At 40.5% G+C, this 12,818-nt stretch overlaps 1 protein-coding gene across 1 annotated transcript in view; it reads right to left on the reverse strand.

Annotated features, from left to right (window-relative positions):
* Positions 1-3,557: 3,557 nt before the first annotated feature.
* Positions 3,558-12,818, reverse strand: part of LOC117481583 (noelin-2-like) — a 33,634-nt gene continuing 24,373 nt past the window's right edge. Inside the window, 4 exon segments of the mRNA XM_034129317.1 lie at positions 3,558-4,475; positions 7,027-7,113; positions 7,115-7,201; positions 8,975-9,151. Coding sequence (XP_033985208.1) covers positions 4,155-4,475; positions 7,027-7,113; positions 7,115-7,201; positions 8,975-9,151 — 672 coding nt within the window. The 3' untranslated portion in view covers positions 3,558-4,154.

Consider the following 12,818-nt stretch of genomic DNA (forward strand, 5'->3'; position numbering starts at 1 on the left):
TAAATAAAGGTGGAGAAACACAAAAGGATGCAGGGAAATCAAACCGTCAGTCTGTCGGAGCAAAGTGAATCCAATAATATGCTCAGAAAGCAGAGTTAAAATGTGTGTTATGTAACATGTCTGCAAGGAAGACATCTCAAACTGGAAGACTAGACAAGGACCTGTTGTTTAATTTATGCATGAGGCTCCAATGAGACAATTAGAGATGATGGATGGACTCTAATATCAAATTTGGGCTAATCTGGTTGCTGGCCTTTAAGATAATTTCTTAATGATTTCCTGTGAGGTTTCCTGGAAATAGCAATTTGATTTTGTAATAATTACAGGAGACAGTGTTCAATGTGTGCACTTAGTTGCTCATCTACAGTACAGAGTATTTTAGTGAGTGCACAGCAGGTCTGCTGAAAACGCTAACATATCTCTAAAAGGCAAGCGTACAATGATAAATGATAATAATATAATCTTTTATATAAATGGAGCTATGCTTTAAAGGAAACTTTTATTGAACTAAACAAATAAAATGTGTCCATTAGTTCCCATGGTAAGTACTAAATAACGTTTTTTCAATGAAACTTTCTATAAAATCACCGCTAAAGTTTGCTGTACGAACTTAAGTGGTGAAAATACATCAAGGTTTTCTTTCAAAACGTTATGCTGCTCCAAAAAGCACTTAGAGGCTTATCAGAAACAACACACTTATCTCCCATTCACATAAATTGCAGTCCTGACGAAGCCGAGCATGCATTTCCTGTCTGCGAAAAACATAAAATGGTTTAGCTGTGTTTCAAAATCTATTTCCAGCAAAGATAATATCCCAACCATATAGTATAAACCTCAATACACCCTGCAGCATTGCTATTATTTGTATGAACTATGGACACCTAAAACATTTTTCTGTGATCTGAACTTGATGCAGAAGTTTGTTGAGTAACCCAGCTCTGTAAAATCCTTTCAAAATGACCTTGATGCACAAAACAAACCTTGTTAAGACGTTTATATAAGCGCTGTAATTATATAAGCATCGCCTCGTTCTGGTTATAATCAACTAATTATTGTTGTTGGAAGGAAAGTGAACAGGTGCAGCAGGTTCACACCTGTTCTCTCTCAGGACTGTAAACCACACTCTGAAGAAGAAGTCAGCGAAGCAGGCTGAGGAAAGATGGGAATCTTTAAAGGGGCTCTATTCTACTCATTATCAGGTTCATATTTGTATTTTGTTCCTCTCCTGCACATGTGTCAAACTCAAGGCCCGGGGGCCAAATCAGGCCCTTGGTGGATTTAATTTCGGCCCGCAGGATCATTTCTAATTACTGTTAGATCTGGCCCGCCGGTATATTGCACGCACACCTTCACTCCATCCTGAGGGTCTCCTCAGCTCAGAGCCTGACCCCAAACATTGATGAACTTGCACCCAAGATGAGATGCCAAGTATCTGGCTTGAACTAGCATCACAGCAGCAAACTGAGTTTACATGGATGTTTCCTTCTGCACTTTGTTTCTTGAGACAACAGGGCATGTTTGGGCTTTTCTTTGAGGGAAATAGTTTTGTTGAAGCTGTTGTTGGCCTGTGGAAAAATGTAATCATAAGAAATGACTCTGGAAAAGCTGCTGATAGAGCCGTAAGAAATGAATGCAACTGATTATTTAATGTTTAATGTTGTTTTTATAGGCAATAATTTAAGCTTTGTTAGTTCCAGGTTTAATATGTGCAATAAATTCATTTCAATAAGTTTTGCAATAAACATTGAACCAGTCCGGCCCTCGAGTAGTACCCATTTTTTTATTTTGGCCCACTGTGTATTTGAGTTTGACACCCCTGCTCTACTGTGACATGTCTCCATGCTTTAATGTTCAAAAAGCTCTTTATTTTTCTCATACTGCCTGTGCTGCAGCACCTCTTTTCACCCTCTGTCTGAAACCAGAGACCAGTCTGCTCTGATTGGTTAGCTGGCCGGCTCTGTTGTGATTGGTCAACCGCTTAGAGATGTCCCGCCCCTCAGCCTATCATACAATACAATGTGTTGGAGCGCTAGCAAATAGAAGCGTGAGGGTTATGTAGTGATGTCAATAAAATGTAAAAATGTGATCATTGTCATCATTAAAGGTCTCAAATTAAAAACCGAGTTAGAGGGAACATCTAGTTTCTGGAGCAGTGACCCAAACTCGGGGCACACAACATCGTTACAGTCACTATGGCAACAAAATGGCCATTTGTGATGTTTCCACGGAAATATCCAAATATAGCCGACATCCTGTGTGATCTCTTCGTATCGATCCAGTGTTTTGTATTTCAACGCAAGTGAGACTTCTTTGTGTCTATAAGGCTGTTGAGAGACATGTGTGTATCTGTGACCATCTATGCTATCATACAGTGTCATAGTTTGTGTGTGTGTGCGTGTGCGTGTGTGTGTGTGTGTTGGTCTCAGGCAACAGTATTGACTTATTTCGAGGGAGGTTGAATTCGATTTTCAGATCATAATAGCCACTTAGATAATAATGAGCAGGTTAACCTTTGCATCAGCACTCCAAGATTAAAAGTCAAGTTCTCCTTAACAATCTATTCAAACACAATTACTTATTACCTGCTTATAAAATGTGTCAGTAACCAAATCCAAGAACATACCTTTCACTTTCTGACATGAGAAAAGAATAATGTGGAAATTATTTTGTAAGTTAAGCAGAAAAGGAGACTCACAGTACAGTACAGTGCAAACCCAGGACTACATAAATCAATATGAATATACCTACCCGTATAAATCAAATGGACCCAGTTGCAAATTTCCCGGTTTGTATTATTATTCGTGGAAATAAGAAGGTTATCTCAGTCTCTTTGCATCGTCTTTTCAGGCTTGGTTGTGTCTCAGCAAGATAAATAATCTTGATAAATTGAAATATGAACACACCATGTGTCTATTTTCACACATATGCGCACAAGAAGTGAGACTAACAGGTTCATATAAAGGCACAATGAGAAGGATCCCGTTTAAAGCTGTTTTGCTGAACTATTTTTATGTTTTTCATGTTGCAATCTTTGTATTGGACGCTGTTGAGGAAATATTTTCCTATATGCCCATAACTTTGAGTTTATCTGTTTTCACTGCCCTCGCTGAGCACAGGCCCGCGACATTGGGCTGCTGAGCTCTCTGTGTTTCGTCTCCTGCATGTTGGCATCAGCTGATCGAGGCGTTATAGTGCTTAGCCTATAGTTTAATCTTGTTATGCAGAATGTTGATTATTCTCTCAGAACCAGCTGGGGGACTCGGGGAGAGATCTTCAGAATTGGTTCGGGTCACCTTGTGGCTGCAGCAAATGTCTTTCTCAATTCTCCGGCCGTAACTTCAAATAAATCTTCAGTGTTTGCCATCAAGTTCCAGCTCCCCCGTGTCTCATTGTGTTTCGACTCCGTGCTCAAGACGTTTCCATTACAGACGCTTTTGATTTTTGATCCTCGCTCGTGATCACCTAGTCAGTGCGTTATTGTAAAGGTTGCACAGAAACTTTGCAAACACAGCAAAATAAGAGAATTCACTCAACAACATACACTTCTAGAGGGTCATTCGCAATGATTTTAATATTTGATGAGTCATGGTTTTCTTTTCTTTTCTTTTACATTTTGTGTTTAAAAACATGGAAGAAAACGAATGGTTCGCGTCACCCTTTAACTGTACCTGCTTTAAAACAGAGAAGACCACAGCTTGTAAAGTTTGACAGTAATGTTTATTGAATGAACAACCATGCTGACTGAACACGTCCACGACCACATCGAAGACCCAGAATATCTCCCTCCGGTCCGTCGGCAGAGCTCAAGGTCCTTTTTTATTTTTTCTCTCTCGACGATTTGACCTCAACGTCACTTCTTGAGACACAAGTGGAATAAAACGCAACAGAATATGGATGAGCTTAAACTGTCTTCTTTTCTTCAGCGTCCCCTGTAGTTCATTTTCTTCTCTCACTGTGATGAATACTCCTGTCCGTGACCTTTGGGCATGTGTCTGAAAACTGTGTTTAGTGTCTTGTTATTAGCTCGGTTAGCTCTCTCAGTCCAGAAGGCCTTCAAACTCAGACGGTACTCTTTTTCCTGTTGACATGAGTGTGTGCATGTGTGTGTGTATGTGTGTGTCGTGAGTACCCTCTTTTGTCTCCACCATGTCGTTCTATCCGTCGCTCCTGATGACGTGAAACAGCGTGACGTTGTACAGCACCTGGTGTCCGTTGTTCCAGGTGTACAGCGCTCTCTCTCGGGGGTTGTAGTCCATCATGCTGATGTGAGAGTACTGGTTGTGGAACGGGATGTCGGTGTACTCGTACGAGGAGGTGTTGGTGTGGTAGGCGAAGTGAACCTTGGCCCCGGCCAGGTGGGAGTTGGTGACGTACAGCGTGCCGCAGATCATGAAGGACTCCCCTGCGCTGCGCTTAGGAAACCCCGTGTCCCAGCTGCGGAGAACTTCCAGGGAGTTAGAGTCCAGACGACTCACCTGCACACAGAGAGGAGGGTCAGATATAAGATCATCATTCTTCAGGAGTACACCCCCCTCTCACTCCCTCCGCTCCTCCTCTGCTGGTCTGCTAACAGTCCCCATCCCACGCCACGTCACCATGGGTGCTCGGGCTTTTAGCTGCACTGCTCCCAGACTCTGGAACTCCCTCCCCCCCGCACATCCGACAGTCAGACACAATCACCATAATCAAATCCCAATTAAAAACCCACCTGTTCAAATCTGCCTACTCACTGTAGTGCTCCCCATTATATGTTTCATTTGTGTCCACTTGATTGTCTCCTCCATGATTTCCTGTTTTTAACTAATTGTACGGTGTCCTTGGGTGTCATGAAAGGCGCCTAAAATAAAATGTATTATTATTATTATTATCATAAAACGGTTAGCTTAGGTTATAAACGTCAACATCCCATTGCAGAGCTCTGAACAATGTTCTGTTTTCACAATGTTTGTTGAATTGAATGAGAAATGGCCTTTTTGTGTGCCCAGCTGTGTTGACCCCATTGATGGACTGTGAATAATTGTCATTAATCCAATAAGGTCCTTACCAGGCTGACATATTGGCCAATAATATCTTAGTGCATAAACTGTATATCTCTTTTAGCACACGTCTGTCCAGATTGTTGGTTGTTGTGTTAACAAATGCCATGGATATGTTCAAAAAAAAAAGTGGTATCATTCGATATTTTGTCAACCAGAGAGTACAAACAAACATATTTTTGTCATGTGTCTTACACCTTATCAGTTGGCTACAAAGGCTTGTCAGTGATGGGTCTTTGATGTCAACTTATTGGGAATAAACCAGTGCACCAGTTCCCAACAACATTCAGTTAAAATCTATATTATTTAAGGAAACTTCAACTTCGCTGAGATTATTCACAGATTGGCTTTTACAATGAAAACAAGTTCTCTTGATAATACAAATTAAAAAATATAGTAAAATTCCTCTTTACTTAAAAAACAAATGCCTCTCCTTCATAGTTATTCATTTGTGTTTTGATAATTAATAAACCAAAAAAGAAATCCTGCAAGCATTAGGCTGCCGTTTGAAGCTAAAGTCTGTCTTGATGCAGGTAATTACATTTTAGCAAGGTTACTGAAACTTTAAACATCACCCTCATTCAGAAAAAACTGAAGAAGCTAAGAAGTCTAAAAGATGTCAGAGTTTCTGGCTGACAATGTTTGCTGAAATGAAGTGTGCATTAAACCAAGGAAGCATCACAACCTCCTGGGTGTGCACCTCTCCTCCTCTGCTAAGCTGTGAAGGGGCCTCGTCACTCTCTGATTGGCTGAGAGGGGAAATGCACCCAGCTGTTTTTAATTGCTAATTAGAAGCCATTCTCCACGTCTCGCACAACAGGTGATCTGAATAACCTCCAATTAACTTCAGATAAATTGAATTAGAAAAAGGGATACGTCCACAACTTGCTGTTTTCATGCACATTATCATAAAAAACTAAATATGTGTTTATAAAAGTGTCACACTAGGCTAGGATGGAAAAGTTGGTGCATTGATAAATGTTAAATGAAACAAATGGTAACAGACCCAGTGAAAACCACATAATGTGACTGAAAGGTCCACTGAAAGGTCCACTGATGCTTCGTGTTTCCTTTTGCTGAATTCTGTCCAAATATATGAGAAATTCTGGATGAAAGCTTATGACTGAACAATGGCTGTGTGGAGGAGGGCTTTAACAAGTGTCAGTCAGGTTATATAGTACCTATTGTACCTGTACATGTCATCTCTTGAGAGCGCTCTTAACATAACATTTACGTGACGCTTCTATTCAAAGCGACTTACAATAAGTGAAACCAACCAAGAGGATACATATTCAAATCTGTAATAATCCTGCAGGTACACCAGCTTCAAATAAGCCAAACCATTGTCAGTGCTGGTGCTTTAGCTCCAAAGGGGGGGGGGGGTAGGTTCAGGGGGTTTCATCCCTCATTTTCCTCCTTCAGTTCATTATTTTTCTTTGGGGTGTAATTTGTTATTTTAAATGGATGAGTTGCATTTTGTTTATCATGTTGGTGAACGCAAGACGTTTCACTTCCTAGATGAATTGTTTGCATTTCAGTTCAGCCTTTCAATCAATCTTTAGATTACAACACACACACACACACACACACACACACACACACACACACACACACACACACACACACACACACACACACACACACACACACACACACACACACACACACACACACACACACACACACACACACACACACACACACACACACACACACACACACACACACACACACACACACACACACTTTGTAACAAGTGCACATTTATATAAATAGCCGTATCATGTATATCCAAACCATGTTAGGCTAAATTACACTCTTTATGATAGCTTACATTCAGCGCAGCAGTCTATCACTTTTGAAGGGTAAAGCAAACCTGACAACACGTCATTAGGTTTAGATTTATTATCACATTATACCACATTAAATATACCTTTTTCCAAACAGAGTGAAAACACATCTGTATGTTCTTTGTGTGAGCGGACTGTACCATGATGTTCCCAGCGTTGGGGATGGAGGTGTAGACGGCCCACAGCCCCATCTCGTCGGCCATGAGGTCGATGTCGGAGGAGCCCCCCCCAGCTGTAGGGGAAGGTGTTGTTGTATCCCGCTCCACTCAGGCTGCGCTGGAGCAACACACTGCGGGAGCGGAAATGGTACTGAACCTGGGAAGAGAGACGCACACGTGTATCACTCTGGTCTTTATCAAACTGTTACTCCTCCTTTAAAGTGGACCTATCATGCTATATTTGAATAATATAGTGTAGGACCATACCTATATAAGGCATATTTATACTTTTTTTTTTTCAAAATACCAAACAGATCATGCATTTTAGCCATGCCTCATTTCGCTCAATTTGACAATTTCAAGCTCTGGGCAGATTCTGTGAGAACAGCACCATCTACAGGCCTGGCATATGTACTACAGCGTCTCCAGCGCTTTCGAACGGCAATGGCCGTGGCTGTCTCCTCCTGATTGGTGGAGTTGGCCCAATAGCCGTAGCGCCACCGTCCTGACGTCAGGACAGTGTTCAAATCTGGATCAGTTTTTATCAGATCCGTTGCAGCCCCTTTTTTAGAGATTTGGGTATGGAGGAAAATAGAGAGGGTTGTGTTTTCTGACACTTGGTGAGTTCCCTGGAACACCGGGGACACATATTCATGTATACAAGATGTACAAAAGTGCATTTTGCATGATAGGTCCCCTTTAAGATGCACCCATTGCACTTTTTCTTAGCCGATTCAGATTTCCCCCCTTTTTAAAAAAAGGCTGACTTGATGACTTCTTTCTTTCAGAAAAGAAACCAAGAGGATCAAACATAAAGTGTCATTGGTTGGACAGTTTTTGGTACTGCACCATCAGCGCTGCCTGCATGCATTAGGATAACCTACAGCAGGACATGCAGACATTTCCCTGGGTTCATGAAAAAAACTAAAACAAAAAGAGTATAATTAGTTGAGACTGCAAAGACTGTAACTGACAGCACACACATATCTTTGCAATTTTTCACAATGAATATTCAATTGTACTGCGTATTTACAATGAAACATTAACTAACTTACATGTTCTCCAACATTGCAACAAGTAACAGGACGTTCTCTTACTCAAACATATCTTAGAGATCTTAGGACAAATACAATCGGACTGAAAATGAAATCGTTATCTAACATATTTAACTTTGCCAGAAGCAAACAGGTGCAACATACGTGTAAAACAACACACGTGACATCACTGTCTGTGCTGCAGTGTGAGTATCAAATAACGTTGTTTGGGCTCATGTTTTTTAAATGTAACCGGTACAAAGAAATCGGATTAAGAACACTGATCGACTGCTGGCCAACTGATGGGTGCCCCAATATTAAACCGAACCCTACGCCACATCACTCTGTTGGTGCGTTCGCGGTAGGGTCTGCCACATTCCAAGTGTTCCAAACCAACAAGTGGGGAGTGGGTTATCAAACCCCCCAAGAGCGAGTCTGCATCAGTCCTGACTTCACCACCGGCCCTACCTGACCGTCATGAAACACGCTGTTTACAAACAGTTCCAGCAAACTGCTCAAAACAAGATTGAATTTTTATTTAATATCATCATTCATATGTTAACAACTTCGTGGTTACCTCGTTTTTCTTTTTACTTAGGATCATGTACCCGTGTCTAGTCTAGAAAACGGTAAACGTGTGAATTTGATTGTTACGTTTTATATATTTACAGGGACTGCTGCAAAAAGCAAGAATCTTATAAACATCAGATTTTAACACAAAAAGAGGTGTAGAGGAAATGAACACCATTAAAGATTTTTGAGTTTTATTTCAGTTATTATATATTATCTTTTGTCCAAGAGATGCTGATTTGAAACTGTTGTGACCAAAAGTTACGGGTAGAGGGGAGTTCTTCCCAAAGCTTGTTGCTGTATTTTTATTCCAGCCACTCTCTTACCAGGATGTTGCTCTGGTGTTTGTTGTAGAAGAGGGACCCGTTGTACACCACGTGTCCGGTTCCTGCCCAGGGGTGAGGCAACAGATGCTGCACAAAGTTCTGCCCCTTTGTGAAATCCCCCATGGTTCTGTACTCCAACACACGCCGGCCCTTATAGTAGCCGTCCATCGACCACACCTGATGGAGGAAGGAGGAGAAGCTTTAACTCTGAGTGCAGGAGGCAAAACCAAGATTTAAAGGTCACCCATTATGCAACATCCACTTGTTCATGTCTCTTCTACATCAACATGTGTCCCCTTTGTGTAAAGAGACTCTGAAAGTTTCAGGAAAAAAGATTCTCTCTCTTTTTGTCCTGATCCATTTATATAAAAACCTGTCTGAAATTGAGCTGATCAGATTTTGGCCACTTTATGATGTCATAACGATGTGTTGGCTTGTGTAACCATTAGCCAATCACCAACCAAGGTAACCCCCCCCCACCTTATCACCTGAATCTCCTCCTAGAGCACCATTGTGTTCTTTTTAACCAAATATCTCTCAGAGGGGCGTGGGGAGTGGCTCCTTATTTTCATCTAAAGTAACAGACAGAGAATCAGCACTTTTGAAACAGGGCTGAAACAGAGGGGATTATGGGATGCTGCAATGATCTGTTTGGTGTTTGGAGCCAAACACTTCAGAGACATGTTCTGTATATATCTGAGACCTTTAATGTATTAATAGGGTGCTACTTTAACCTCACACCTTAACAATGACGGCAAACGAAAGACATTTAAAAGGCGGTAAGCTAAACTACTCACCTGAACAGCGGTTGTCTAATCATAGCTTAGCAACTGTTACTAGGCACAGCACGTATGTCAGGATTTTGATTTCTACACATGCTGTGTACATACAAGTGCATGGCACTCTAGTGAGGTGAGGTACGTTTATTTATGTAGCACATTTTAGACTTAAAGGCAATACAAAGCACTTTACATAAGCATTTACACACACAAAAAAATGACGATTCATAAAGAACATAAATATCAACATTGGAAATACAGTAGATTTTGTAAGACGTGCAAAAGAGAGCGCAGTGAGTGATGCTCAATTTCAGAAGAGTTTAGAGGTCTGTGCTTTCTCAAATTGCTTTCTGCAAGCTAAAAATACAAAGAAATGTGTTTCAGCTAGCCAGCTTACGCATATTTAAGGAAGCCATTTCATCAGCAGCGTTACTTCTAACACTAAGGAGCGCAGCATATTCATGTGAGAGTACAGATTAAATTAGAAATAGCCATGACACATCCACTGTCTAGTGTTTCTAAGCCTCGACCTGAATATTCAACTATTTCTTTGTTGGGTAGCTAACTTGTTGATTTTGTGATAGGCGGACCTATCATAATGTACACTGCCTTCAATTCTGTATATTTATATTGTGTATTCAGTATATATACTCTATAGATATATATTTCCTTCACTATGGATTTGTTTATATTTATATATATTGAATCTAATCTTAATGATTTGGATATTCAGGGAGCTGTTGTTTTTGTGTGTGCAAAATGTAGCTCATCAAGAATGGCTAACTGCTTGTAGGAGCCATATCAAAGGTGTTTTTTATTTATAATGTGGTATTTTCCCCCTATTATTGGTGGAGGGCATGCACTGGAGCTTGTGACGGAGTTAGTGGGCGTTTAACCTGACTGCATTCACCTGCTAGCTTGTGGTTTTGTATGAACAGAGAGCGGGGAGGGGACATTTTCAGTTGACAGATATTCTACTGCAACTTTAAACCACATTTTCTGACGCAATTTCACCGTAATCACCATCACAAACGCCATCTCCCTTCAACTGCTGGTACTGTGCTTTTGCCCTTGGTGTAGTCATGGACTCTGACCTGAGTTTCAACAGTCACATTAAAACAGTTACTAAATCAGCCTACTATCACCTAAAGAATATATCCAGGATTAAAAGACTAATGTCACAGGAGGATTTGGAAAAACTTGTCCATGCTTTTATCTTCAGTAGACTCGACTACTATAATGGTGTCTTTACAGGTCTCACTAAAAAATCTATTAGAAAGCTGCAGCTAATTCAGAACGCCGCTGCTCGAGTCCTCACTAACACTAAGAAAGTGGATCACATCACTTCTGTTCTGAAGTCCTTACACTGGCTTCCTGTGTGTCAAAGAATATATTTCAAAATACTGCTGCTGGTTTATAAAGCTTTGAATGGTTTAGGCCCAAAATACATATCTGACCTACTGCTAAATTATGAACCATCCAGAACTCTCAGGTCTTCAGGGACTGGTCAGCTTTCTGTCCCCAGAGTCAGAACTAAACATGGAGAAGCAGCATTCAGTTATTATGCTCCAAATATCTGGAACAAACTCCCAGAAACCTGCAGGTCCGCAGCAACTCTTACTACTTTTAAATCCAGGCTGAAGACTTTTCTTTTTGCCGCTGCTTTTAATTGAACTATTCATATCTTAAACGGCACTGTATCTTTGATCCATGTATTTTTTTCTTTTAATATTTATTTTATTATCTTTGCTTTTTAATAACTGTTTTTAAATGCCATTGTCTAAATGTCTTTCATTTTTGTAAAGCACTTTGAATTGCCCTGTGTTGAAAGGTGCTGTATAAATAAACTTGCCTTGCTTATGATAATTGTTGAAATTAACGGAAAGAAGGGCGCGCTTCTGTTTTTTTGGACTTCCTACAGCAGCAACACTGCTTAAAAAATGTTCTTAGCACATGCTTGTGTACTAGATTTATATTTTGAATGTTTTTAAATGTAGAGATAATGTCTATACAATCGTATCTTGGGCTCCTGACTCACTCAGAACAGTGAACGTCCTATTTTAGCTTGGCCGTGACAAAGAAAGATCCGGGGACCTGCCGTTATAGCCGCAGTCTTTTAGCATATGTTAGTAGGCATCAAGTCAATATTTACTTCAAATTAGACAGTTATCAAGCCATATGGAGTCAACATTAATTAGCTAACACTTGTTTGCTGGAGCTTATAAAATCTGCAATATGGAACTCTCTTTCCCCCGTCAAGGATCTCTGGAGAAACAAACTGAGAACTGGAAGACTGGAGGGGGGAGAAACAAGATGGGAGGGGAATTGTGTGTCGACAGCACGGTGGATTAATTACTCAAGAGGTGAAATAGATGAAAGAAAAGATCAGAGAGCATTGTGGGTAATAAAAGACGCTTGTTATTTCCTCTGCAAACAGAGAAAAGTACATAGGTTGAAAACAGGGAGCAGATGAAGAGGATCTTTCCTTTTTCTTGTGTGTGTCAAAGAAGATCAAATCTCTCCTGCAGTGGAAGCACCATGTTTTGAATTGCACTTAATTTGGAGTCGCAATATTTAAAATGCACATTGAATTGGAGACTTTCCGACAAAGGCAACTGATTGCAGTGATTCTGAGAGCCTTCATGGACACAGTGTTTAAATGAGCCTTAGCTGGAGGTTTGACAATGAGGCAGACTGATTGCTCTCTCCCTTCTCTAAATACTTTTTGTTCAAAGCAATTTCTTCCCCTGTGCTTCACTAGCTCATCTGATGAAGCTTTCTCTGCTTTTATTTCCCTTTAAAATAATGTTTCAAACGAACTGGAGCCCTTTTGTTTTGTCTGGCAGCTGTAATCGTCTCACATTTGAATGCACCATTTGCTTTATATGAACAATTCCCAGATGATGATTGTACAACGAACGGTGCGTGCTAGAAAGGGAAAAGGATTTATTTCCCGTTTCTTGAAGTCGCAGCTTAGTTTCAGAGATTGTCACACTGTTTTATTTTCCCCCTTTCCTTCCTTCCCCCTCATGTGTCTATGAATATAGAAAAATGCTTATACCTAC

The sequence above is a fragment of the Trematomus bernacchii genome, unplaced genomic scaffold, assembly GCF_902827165.1.
Source record: "Trematomus bernacchii unplaced genomic scaffold, fTreBer1.1, whole genome shotgun sequence".
NCBI lineage: Eukaryota > Metazoa > Chordata > Actinopteri > Perciformes > Nototheniidae > Trematomus > Trematomus bernacchii.